Source organism: Oryctolagus cuniculus, chromosome 6, assembly GCF_051225735.1.
Source record: "Oryctolagus cuniculus isolate XC-2025 breed Fujian yellow rabbit chromosome 6, ASM5122573v1, whole genome shotgun sequence".
Classification (NCBI taxonomy): domain Eukaryota; kingdom Metazoa; phylum Chordata; class Mammalia; order Lagomorpha; family Leporidae; genus Oryctolagus; species Oryctolagus cuniculus.
Genome location: NC_142872.1, coordinates 40,172,692 through 40,185,388, shown reverse-complemented (window position 1 = coordinate 40,185,388; position 12,697 = coordinate 40,172,692). Strand labels below are relative to the sequence as shown.

Genomic DNA, 12,697 nt, shown 5'->3' with positions numbered 1-12,697 from the left:
AACTTCGTACTATAGTTCCTAAAGTACCTAATCTGTCCTATACATTGAACAATAAAAAACTGGAGAACAAATGCCTTTTATCAGCAAAGGATTATGCATTACTGCTACACATCAGGCACTGACCACCAGGAACACAAAGCCTATGCATTGGGTGCTTTTTCTGGCAGAAGTGATGTACCTGCACCTCTCCTACATGCTTTACGTATGCAGTGGTTGCCTAATGAATCATGGGGATTATAGGATTTTAGATCAAGGTTTATAGAAATCAGAAAGGCCACATCAAGAGAGGATTCAAAGGCTCCCAACATGAAGAAAGGATCGGGCCCAATTCCAATCCAGCTCTCTGCTATGGCCTGGGGAAGCAGTATAAGATGGCCCAAGTCCTTGGGCCCCTGGACCCATGAGAGACTGGGAAGAAGCTCCTGGCTCTTGGCTTTGGATCAGCACATCTCCAGCTGTTGTGGCCATCTGGGGAGTGAACCAGTGGATGGAAGACCTCTCTCTCTCTGCAGCTCTGCCTTTCAAATAAATAAATAAATCTTTTTTTGAAAAATTATCAATATTTAAGGAGATGGAAATGCCAACTACTCTGATTTGATCTTATCAGTGTTTACATACACCAAATTTTCACAGTTTACTAAAAATATGTGCAATTATTATACCCCCATTAAAATAAAAAACCCACTACCCACAGTACAGCACCTTGGCACTCTCATCTGCTGGTTCAGCCCCAGTACCCTTCCCTGAACAGTAATCACCAGTTGAATTGCATCGACACTCAAGTTAGGGAATGAGTTGCCTGGAAACCAAAGACACCCACTATTTGAAGATTTCCAATCAGATGGATGATTTATACTGTGTATGAATTGGGGAAGGATAATCTACCCCTAAATTTCAGACTCACCATAAGGACACAGATGGAGTCTAGTTTCTCCAACTCTCAATCCCGTAGATTCAAATGGTATATCCTCATCTCTTATTTTCCGTACTCTCTCCTCTCTGTAGATCTAATCTTTTTTCTGATTCCTGCTTCCCTTCCTCTGTTCTTCCCTCCCTGCTATAGGCACTAAACTTACACCACTTCTCCAAGTACTCCCTCCCCTCTAGACTTTACCTATGTGGGGAGCAACTCGGACTAGACTAAGTTACTGGAATTAAGACTTATTCTATGCATCTGCTTTCCCACAATATGGCACTGGGAGAGGAGAAAACAGCTTCTACGCAGCTGCCTTTGCCAACTTGAGTGATGACCTCCAGGAGCTGATCCTGCTCCTGATTGGAGGAGAGCAGCGTACTCGGCGTGTGGGCAGCCGAGTTGGGATTGGCAGAGGAGGACTATAAAGGAGGAGAGAGACGGCATGCACCAGGAACATCTAAGGGGAACATCTAAGGGGAACACCTGTGCAGCCCCCGAGAGAGCCGGCCGGCGGAGTGCCGCTCCCCTGTGGAAGTGGGGAAAGTGGCCAGGGGGAACCGCCCTTCCACGGAGGTGGAAGGGACAGTAGCCAACCCGGGAAGAACCAGCAGCAAACCCGGGGAGGGCCGAGCAGACAAAAGAACAGCGCAGGGTCCTGTGTCGTTCCTCCACGAAGACGGGGAGCGACATAATGGTGCCGTGACTCGGATAGGAAGCCTAGGCAGGGTTTAGTGTCGTTCCTCCACGAAGACGGGGAGCGACATAATGGTGCCGTGACTCGGATAGGAAGCCTAGGCAGGGTTTAGTGTCGTTCCTCCACGAAGACGGGGAGCGACATAATGGTGCCGTGACTCGGATAGGAAGCCTAGGCAGGGTTTAGTGTCGTTCCTCCACGAAGACGGGGAGCGACAACCTACACCATCTCCTCTACATAAAGCTCTTCCTCCATCACTTCCTCAAGCCAACGCCATACCCAACCTTGGAGTTTTACTGTAAAAGTCATTTTCACTACAAAGCCTTTTGAAACTCCCACCACCCTCCCACCAAATGCAATTGGGTGGCTTTCCCTCTGCACTCACTGAACTTCTCATTACAGTGCTGGCCATGCCCAAGCACATCCACTGTGCTCCTTCCTCTTTCTCTCCCTCCTCCTACTCCCTTTCACCATCTGCACCTGTAATGTCCTTCTCCAGCCCTGCAAGTCTTCCCCTTGCTTATCCTCAGCCTCTGAGACACCCATCTGCTCTTCTCTCTCCCCCTTACCTCCTTTTCCCAGTCTGACCCACTGGACTTCCCATCCATGGCAAACTGTCTAGGGAGAGGAAACATTTGGATAGATCCCTACTCTGTGAACTCAGAGTGACTCTGGGGAATGTGGTGCCATGCAAAGTGTAGCAGAAATTGTTTCTCCCCAGTTCCGTTGACAACTTGAATTCATTTGAAATTCAGATTGGCAACTCCATATTGATTCCCTATATCCAAGTGTTGTTGCAACTGGAGAATGACAGTCTGTGCATTGATTTGGCCTCTCTTCCAATAAGTTCTTTAGAGACAGTTTAGGCCATTGGAGAGAAATCTTCAGACTGGATGAGGAAGAACCAAGATGTAAACACAGTCACATTTCCCCAAAGGAGCCCAGACAAATTTGGATCCCAAGACCACATGGACGAAATGTAAAAAAAAAAAAAAAAAAAAAAAAGAAAGAAAAAAAAAAAGAAAAAGAAAAAACAAGAGAGAGAAAAAATACATTACAGCCCATAAAATAATGGCTGAGGGCTGGAGGGCTCTTAGATATTATCTTAATCCCCTCATTTTATATTTGGGGAAACTAAAAATCAAGAAGAGAAGTGACTTAGCAAAGGTCACAGCCCCTACTCCATTATATCCCTCTCTCCATCCCCTCTGCTGAACTCGACCTTAAATCTTTCCATTGGCTCCACCATCAAGAGATACAACTAAGGTCTTCTAGGTACCAATGGCTCTTAGAGTGGCAAATGCTCTGACTGCAAGGTAATGGACAGTCTAATACTCTGTCCAGGTGGCACATCTAACACAATACATCTCAACGAGAGACAGAAAAACCCAGGTCCCAGCAGACCTCGCCCTCTTTCTGAAAATGGCTAAGAATCAAACCTGTCCAAACTGAATCTGATATTTCAGTAATCCCTGAACCAATTTGCATCATTTCCAAATACTTCTATAAGGCCAGAAAATCCTAACAATTTCATGTTTCATTTCTCAGGTTCACCCCCAGCTTCTCTGCCCAGTAGCTCACAGTTCACACCAAAAGCTTAAGTGCACCGAAGGCAGAGGTCATGGTTTCAAATAGGCGTCAAGAGATCCTGGATGCATATTTACTCTACACAGATGCACAGAGCAGATTCACTATGTGGGGAGGGGCCGAGGAGGACTTGGAATAATCCTGTGCAAATTGTACTGTCTAAATATAGACAGAAATGCCCAAGGATTATCAAGTGGAGGGGCATGGCTATTTTGGCATTAAAGTGGAGCCTTTGTATTTGGAAAAGAATTAGGGGACTTTCAGGCTTGGACAGGAAGGGATGAAAGTCTTTGTTAGGTCTAAGTACGTCGCTAACACTTGCTGATCTTTCTTTGCAACTTAGGGCAATTCTCAAGCTTGGCAGGCGGCAGCAGAGAACTAAAATTTTAAATTCCTCTCTTTTTGTTTTCACTGTAGTTCTCCATTCATAAATGGTGAAATACACAGTTACCTTTTTAAAGAGTTTAGAAGAAGTAAGGCAATTTGATGAAAAAAATTAATAATAACAGAAGTGGTATACAAACAGGGTCAAATTATAAAAATGATGCCCAGAAAAGCACTGAAAAATAATATACGGGAGAGGCTACAGAATCTCAGAATATCAAGAATTCTACTGTGAATTGACAAAACAACATTATGCAACCATTCACGACTATTTCTTCTCCATTTTAACTTGTGATAAACCCAAAGATGTATTGATAGTATCATTGGAAGTCAGACACAAGTTGAAATTTTCTTGACTTATACTCCTCACAATTCCTATGATTTGTATCCTGTGGGTGTGTCAATACTGAAAAGGTGGAGTTCTAATCCCTTCTCTCATGAAGGTGCTATGCGACCTAAGGCCTGAGTCATTACTACTTCCATTCAGTCCAGCGCTAGGGTTTTAAGTGATCCAGTGTCCAGGTTACCAGACTGCAGATACCCTGCAGCAGAGGCACCAACTAGAATAGCCAGAGAACTGCTCAGCTTTGGGGAGGATTCCAGGATTATCTCACATGCTATGCTAATGGCAAATGGTTTGGGATAATTTGGGGTGAATTCATCCTCCCACCCTATTGCCTAATAGATTCAGGCTTCAGAAAGAGGCCTAAGGGCCAACAGAGGCCCTGTGCTCTACTAACTGCTGGCCAGGAGTACTACGCTGCAAAAGCTTATTATCAGAGAGGAGGATTTGAAGACAGAACAGGAGCTCATGAAAGTTCATAACCACCACTCCTAGAAAGTATACAAGAGTGAATTAGAGCAGCAGAAAAATTGTGAATCACCAGTTGCATGCCTGTGGTCCCCTTGGCTCTCACCAAAGTAGTGCAGCAGCCGCAAGTCTGGTGCTGAGGGAGACAAGGCTGGCACTGTGGTACCCACTGTGGACCTTGGAAGGCATCTGGGGAGGCTTCCCAGCCATGCTGGCCCACGGTGCACCTGAAAGCAGTGTGAGACAAGAAGCCCCAGACTGGCTCTGAACTGCTTCACACACACACACACAGAGACAGACAGACAGACAGACAGAAAGCACACAAAGGGAAGATAATGGATCAAGTGCCAGCTGTTTCTCAAAGGTAATTTTCTTTTTCACCTCTATAACCTCCATGCTTACTCCTCATATAATACTCATTTGATGGATGAGGAAACTGAAGTGTAGACAGATTAAGGAACTTTCCCAAGCTGACACAGTTAAATAATGACTAAGACATAATCAATTCCAAATCATCTGCTCTTTTCCATCTTTTGCAGTATCATATCTCAGTGCAAATCACATCCTAGACATACATCTGTGATGGCATTTGATACATTCACATCCTATACCCCATGTGCACCTACACATACATGTACAAAAATGCCCATTACATGGCATGCATGCTTATCAACACACTTCCATATGAACAGGAGTATTCACATACTGCACATAAAAATCTATACAGCACAACACACTGTACATGCACAAACACTCCCATGGACAGCCTAATCCTGGCACACATCCATTTGTAGACACAGACACCTCCTACCCAGACACCTCCCCCATCACACAGATTGACAGCATCCATAATCACACATACACATAGAAAGAAGTAGATGGGTTCCTAATCCTGTCCATGAAAAGTAGCTCTTCAGGATATGAATGAGGGATCCTGCGATTACTGACCAAGACTATGTAATCCCAGAACATCTCCTAAATCCCCAGAGGCTTCTGGATTGCTTTCACCATTTTTCATTACTGTGACTAATAGTCTAATTATTTTAAAATTGCTAATCCATATATAAATATTTATGAAAACTTCCTACTAGCCAGGATACTTGATTAATTAAAACAGTATATTATTCATTCATTCATTCACTGTGTGATTACTGAGCACCAATTAAGTTGGAGACACCATGGGAGACACAGTGGGAGATTAAAAAGAACCAACCAACCAACAATAAATAAAACGACCATGACTCCTACACTTGAAACACAAATTAACTATATTAACAGGTGGCACGGCCCATGACTTGATGGGATCTGCAGAGGGAAGGCGAGTGAGAGGTAGACACAGGAACTAGAAAGTCCCTAGAGGGCCCGCGCTGCGGCTCACTAGGCTAATCCTCCGCCTTGCGACGCCAGCACACTGGGTTCTAGTCCCGGTCAGAGCATCGGATTCTGTCCCGGTTGCCCCTCTTCCAGGCCAGCTCTCTGCTGTGGCCAGGGAGTGCAGTGGAGGATGGCCCACATGCTTGGGTCCTGCACGAGACCAGGAGAAGCTCCTGCCTTCGGAGCAGCGCAGTGCGCTGGCCGCAGCACACCAGCCGCAGCGGCCATTGGAGGGTGAACCAATGGAAAAGGGAGGACCTTTCTCTCTCTCACTGTCCACTCTGCCTGTCCAAAAAAAAAAAAAAAAGAAAGAAAGAAAGAAAGAAAGTCCCTAGAGTACTAAGCCCAGAGAGTAGGAATAAATCGGTGTCATCCAGGAAAACTGTGACATGGAAAACAAGTGTGGGAAAGGAGCTGTGGAGTGTGGTTTGGGATATGAATTGGTACAGGCGTTAGGAAAGACATGGCCTGCAGGTGTTTCCAAAGGTTTTAAAGAGAGGTCAGAGTGGAAACACAGATTAGAGAGTCAACCATTAAAGGAGGTAACTGAAACAGTTACAACTGAGGAAACCAGAGGCAGTAAGGAACAGGAAAGGGCGAGTGCAAACCTTTGGGGAATACCATGTTCTCCCTGCCTAGTGTACAGGAGTCCGCATCTCATACACACATGCACACATCTATCCATGTACTTCCTCCACCATTCTAGCCCCACAAGCCAGACAAGGCCAAACATAGCTCCCAGCTATTTTCTGGGTATAATCTCAGGTCTAGGCAAGCTCAGTTGCCCAAAGCAACTCAAATGAACATTGTTCATCAACCCTTAAGCCTCTGATCTTGACTCGTGAAAACCTGCACACTGAGGGTTGGCAGGTAGAAGGTCACTGTTCTTGAACATTACTGATTCGTGCTATGGTGCGAATGAGGACATGAAACCAATCTAGTGAATGGGGTGGCAGAGGGAGGGCAGGAGGCAGGGATGGAAACGGGGTGAAGCACCCCCAGAAGCTTGATTTCAAATCACCGAATGCTTGATACAAAAAGGCAGGCTACCACTAATTTATTCTGTAATCAATACTGGCCCCTAACCGTAGCTAGGCCCCAATTTTTCCAAATGCATGTTTTCTAAAGTGTGTGTTTCATCGTAAAATAGAGGTCCCATAAACATAAGCATATTAGCTTGTAAAAAGTTGTAAGACGACCTGAGGTAAAGATGCTTAGTTAAATTTGTGTGCCCTCAAAAAGTTAAAAATAGAACTATCCTATGACCCACTAACCCACTAGTAGGTAAATATCCAAAGAAATAAGTCAGTCCATCTAAGATGCATCTGCACTCCCAGGTTTATTGCAAAACCATTCATAATAGCCAAGCAATGAAAACGACCCAAGTATCCAACTACTGATGAATGGACAAAGAAAATGTGATACACATACCCACACACACACACCATTCAGTCATGAATGGGATGAAATTCTGTCATTTGCAACAACATGGATGGAACTGGAAGTCATTACTTTCAGCAAAATAAGTCAGGCAAGGAAAGACAAATACAGAATGAGCTCATGCATATGTGGAATCTGAAAAAAAAAAAAAAAGATGATTTCATAGAAGTTAAGAGTAGAGTGGTGGTTACCAGAGGCTGGGGAAAATAGGGGCAAAGGAGAACTGAGAAAAGGTTGACAAATGGATAAAGTATAGGTAGGAGTAAGAAATAATGGTGTTCTATTGTACAGTATCTATTGATGACAGGTAATAATATACGCAAGTTTTTTGATAAAATAAAGCCAGAACAGGCATCATGGCACAAAGAGTGAAGCTGCCCTTTGGGACAGCCCCATCCTGTATTAGAGTGCCATCCACGTGGGAAACCCTGGATGGAGTTTCAGCCTCCTGGTGTTGGCCTGGTCCAGCCCCGGCTGCTGCAGGCACCAGGGGATGGAACAAGCAGGATAGAAAAATCAATCAATCAATCAATCTCTCCCCCTCCCCTTCTCAATCTCACTTTCTTTACTCTGCCTTTTGAAAATAAACACTTTAGCCGACGCCGTGACTCAATAGGCTAATCCTCCACCTTGTGGCGCCGGCACCCCAGGTTCTAGTCCTGGTCGGGGCGCCAGATTCTGTCCCGGTTGCCCCTCTTCCAGGCCAGCTCTCTGCTGTGGCCTGGGAAGGCAGTGGAGGATGGCCCAAGTGCTTGGGTCCTGAACCCCATGGGAGACCAGGAGAAGCACCTGGCTCCTGCCTTCGGATCAGCACAGTGCGCTGGCCACAGCGGCCATTGGAGGGTGAACCAACGGCAAAAAGGAAGACCTTTCTCTCTGTCTCTCTCTAGACACTGTCCACTCTGCCTGTCAAAAATTAAAAAAAAAAAGAAACACTTTAAAACGAAGCTGAAAGATAGGATTTTGAATGTTTTCACCATAAAGAGATAAGTGTTTGAAGAGATATTTACCCTGATTTGAATATTACACAATGTATACACATATTAATTCATCACACGTACATTATAAATATGCACAATTTTATGTATCAGTTAAATTTTTTTAATGTAAAAAATGTACTTGACTTTGGAGATTTTAAAAATTAGTGACTCCTGTTCTGAAGATAAACCTGGGGGAAGAGCTGGAGTACTTGATCTCTAAGTCCTCTTCTGGCCATGTCATTCCCTGGACCTAGGGGAGTGCAGGGACCTGAAACTCAGGTCTAGGCCTACCAGGTTAACCCATCACTCCCCCTCCCAGGGAAACCCAGCAGTCAGTGGGACTGCTCCAGGTCCCAGCGAGGTTGCCCTCAAGAGCTCGCGGTTTGTCAGCATCAATCAGACATGTGGCTGCTGCTGCCAGGACCTCAGCTGGCTGAAATCTGGGCTTGGGAACAACTCAGAAGAGGCCCTGGGACCTCATCATTACCCACTTCCAGAACTAAGAACACCCTGTTCCACGCGGGCTGATCATTAATTAACCCTTTGCTTTCCTCTCTCCCTTAGTCTCGCTGCTTCTAAGGAGGCTGAAGCTGCCCGCTCTGCGCCCAAGCCGATGTCACCCTCGGATTTCCTGGATAAGCTAATGGGGAGAACATCTGGATACGATGCCAGAATCAGGCCCAATTTTAAAGGTAGGGGAAACGTTCCCTCCAGACCCACAGGGAAACGCTTTGCCAGCTTAGAGAGGCAAGAAGCTTAACATTGTAGGCAAGTGGCAAATATGTGGTTCGAATCCCCTAACTCTCAGCAGCTCAGTCTTCTCTCCCACTAACCCCCGACAAAGCCTCAGAGAAGCCACCGAACAGTACATCTGGCTGCCAGGAGTCAGTGAGTGGATTCAAATCTGTCTGCCACCACTATGTGATAGGGGATAAACACAGAACACAGAGAAACGGATTGAAGTTCAAGTTCAGGTTATCTGAGCTTGGATAAGCCTCTCCCCTTTCCCTGGCCTTTGGTTTCCTCATTTCTGTGGGCATGGAGCTGGCTCCACCTAAAGTTGTAAACACACACTTCCTGGAGCTTTAGGCCTTCCACTAGGTGCCCTGAGAGAGAGCAACAGAAGGCAAAACACAACTAAGCTCACCACTGCTTCTCCCCAAGCAGTTCCACTTTTGTTTGTCTTAGATAAGGGGCTTCCAGCTAAAATTCCTCTGCTGCAAACTTACCGTGGATTACCAAATAGATTTGGAAGTTTCTCGCATGAATCAGAGTCACACATTCAAATGCCTACCAGGACTAGGTAGGTAACTTAGAAGAGTGAGGTGAGCCATGAATAAGACAATAGGGAGGAGCAACAACTGGGGAGAAACCGAGGTGCGGGCTGCCCTGAAGGCGGCAGACTCTCTTAAGTCCTAACCTGGAGTCACCAACAGGAATGTGTCCCATGATGCCAGACCATCCAATGCTGCACAGCAGCCACAAACCAAAATCTCCACGCAACTCCTAATTCCTAACACATGCTGCGTCCACACCAAGCAGGCTTTTGACCCAGACCTGCCCTGCAGATTGCCAATTTACAAACCCTAGGCCAGGTGATCTGAAAAGGTTCCCTTTGCTTTCATAGTCCTAGGGGACCTTAATGTCTATAGCAAGAAGAAACAATTCCCTTTGTTTACCAGTGCCTTAGAAGGGTACAACCAGCTCAGGCTGCTGAGCAGAATTTTGCAGGTGCCATCTTAAGGATCTGCACACTCCGACCTTCCTCCTAGTACCCCTGCAGAAACATCTTATTCCTAGGACCTGCAGCTAGCTTCCTGATCAACTCTTGATTCCAGACGCCCTTAACTGTTCCTTTGGCTCCAGTCCAAGACCAAGAAAAGGATGTGACAGCTGGTAACAGCTCCCTAATATTTGCTCACTTTGCTCCCAATTCTCCAGATCCTCTCTCCAGAGTGTTCTTTCCACATAGCTCTGCAAATAGAAAATGACCTGGGAGACACACTAAGGGAGGTGTCTGAGCTCCCCTCCCACCTGTGTTTACCCCAAGGCTCCTTCACTTGCCCTGCACCTTGCTGATGAAGCACTGTTAGCATAACCTTGGTTTCCCCAAGGACAGCGAAGTCAGGACCAAGACTGTTGTCACAAAAAACTGAGCCCAAGCCTTCTCCAGAGTTGCAAGCTCAAATATCCAGAGGGTTCAGACAGGGGCGGCACATAAAGGAAGCAGGATAGGGCCTAGAAAACTCAGGTCCTACCTTGGTTGCCGGGAAGAACGCAGACCTGCCCTTTCAAGACAAGACTTCAGTCTGGAAGTTTGTATGCTATCTTCCAAACTGGCAACTAAACCACGTCTTTTAAAAGCACTATCGGGCAGATGAAAGACACACAAGAACTGGTAATGGCCCCTGGCCATCAGGTTGCATCCTCTGTCCCCACCTCCCTCCACCCCCGTCCCAGATTGTAGGCACTTCAGTACTCTACGCCCCCTGGTGGCTGCACTCAGAACTCCATCCTAGAGAAAGGTATCCTTTCAGATACAGGAAGGATTCCCATCTGCTGCATACCAGGTGCATCCAGAGCTCCTGTTTGAGCAGCTATCCTTTGTGCATACCACCATCCTTGGTACGTGGGAAACAAATAAATGAATCAACCAATGAGCCAGCAAGTGTTCTCAGTTAAGTGACTCCCCAGTCATACATGGTCAAGACCAGCAATTTAATCTAGCAAATCTGACTGCATTTTTTTATGTAAGGTTAGTGATTTATTTGCTCACTTATTCACCATTTATTTACTTACTTAAGTAGCGGGAGACTTTTTTTTTGACAGGCAGAGTGGACAGTGAGAGACAGAGAGAAAGGTCTTCCTTTGCCGTTGGTTCACCCTCCAATGGCCGCTGTGGCCGGTGCACTGCAGCCGGGGCACTGTGCTGATCCAATGGCAGGAGCCAGGTACTTCTCCTGGTCTCCCATGGGATGCAGGGCCCAAGGACTTGGGCCATCCTCCACTGCCTTCCCTGGCCACAGCAGAGAGATGGCCTGGAAGAGGGGCAACCGGGACAGAATCCGGCGCCCCAACCGGGACTAGAACCGGGGGTGCCGGCGCCGCAGGCAGAGGATTAGCCTAGTGAGCCACAGCGCTGGCCCGGGAGACATGTTTTTTAAAACATTTTTCCCTGACCACTGAGTGGGGGCCCTCTGCATTCCTATTCTGGGAACATTACTCAGACCACTTGAACCCAAATCCAGAACCTCTCTCAGGCCCTTCTCAACCCTGCTTATGGAAGTCTCTTGACTTGGAGAGAGGTGCAGCTTCCTAGAACCCCACCCCAGGAGCTTGGAAGAAGGTTTCTCTACCCTCTCCTCCAGCGAGACCCGAAATCCTGGCAGGGCAGGCTGTCTGCTCCTTAGCCTTGCGATCCCTTCCACGTGTCCCTCCTGGCACAAATAAGACCCCCCAAAGCCCTGCAGAAACCAGAGAGCTCCTGAAAAGGCCACGCAGACCAGGGCCCCTGTGTCCCAGCACAAGGATCTCCGCGGCGTGAAACCTCCACCCAGTGACTGGCCTCTTAGCGGCCTTCGGAAGCCCAGGAACTTCCTGTGTCTGACCCTCCTGAGGGCTGGCCAGAAACAGCAGGCATGGTCTGCAGGGCCACCGGCAATACAAACTGTAGTAAACATAAAGTTAAAATTGGATTCTAGTCCTCCCCCTCGTCACCTGATTGGTGTTACCAAGAACACATCACTCACTCTATCGGGGCCTCTGTTTCCATACCTGAAAATGATCCACAGAGACAAGGCCTTTACAGTTCTCATATTCTGTGTCTCCTTTAAGGCTTTGCCTATTTCCATGGCTCCCAGGGTCAGGAGCACAACCCAATGCAAACACATACACAAAGGCAAAATTAAACTTTAATATTTAATGAAATACATACATTATCCTGCTGCCAAAGGCAGCCAGATTGTAATTTTCTTGAGGATAATTTTTAGATTTATTTCAATGAACCGCACCTCCCCACGGGGTTGTCTGGGCTGGGGCCCTCACAAACAAATAAGGCAGGATCTGATTCCTATGAGAGACACGGTGCCAGATACGTGCAGGGCCTGGGTGGGCACTCCGGGTGTGTCCTTTCAAGGCACAGCTAGTGACTTCAGGGCATCTTAATGGCATGAGGCTAAAAAAGAAAAAGAAAAACCTAGCTACAAGGTGAAGAGAGTGGATAAACTGCACGGGATTTTGCTTAGGTGGACTGACAAGGAAGCAGATTTCTGCTCAGCATAAGGAAAAATGCTCTTAACAGACAGAGCTATGTAACTACAGAAAGGGCTGCTCAGGATGAAATAGTTGAGCGCTCAGGTCCCTCCACCTTGAACGGCGAGCTGTCCTGCAGCAGCGGTCCCCAGCCCTGGATATACGTGAGAATCACCCATGCAGCTCCTTCAACAGCAGGTGCTGGGCTCATCTCCAGAGATCTGGGCTCACCGAGCGCAGGGCTGGACCAAGCCAATTGC

At 46.8% G+C, this 12,697-nt stretch overlaps 1 protein-coding gene and 1 long non-coding RNA gene across 4 annotated transcripts in view; one reads left to right on the top strand and one right to left on the bottom strand.

Moving 5' to 3' along the window:
• Window positions 1-12,697, top strand: part of GLRA1 (glycine receptor alpha 1) — a 99,433-nt gene that overhangs the window by 28,721 nt on the left and 58,015 nt on the right. Inside the window, exon 2 of the mRNA XM_008255290.5 lies at window positions 8,751-8,878. Coding sequence (XP_008253512.1) covers window positions 8,751-8,878 — 128 coding nt within the window. The remainder of the gene's footprint in view (window positions 1-8,750; window positions 8,879-12,697) is intronic.
• The window catches only part of LOC138850198 (uncharacterized), a 359,276-nt gene that overhangs the window by 316,159 nt on the left and 30,420 nt on the right, over window positions 1-12,697 (bottom strand). The window lies entirely within an intron of this gene.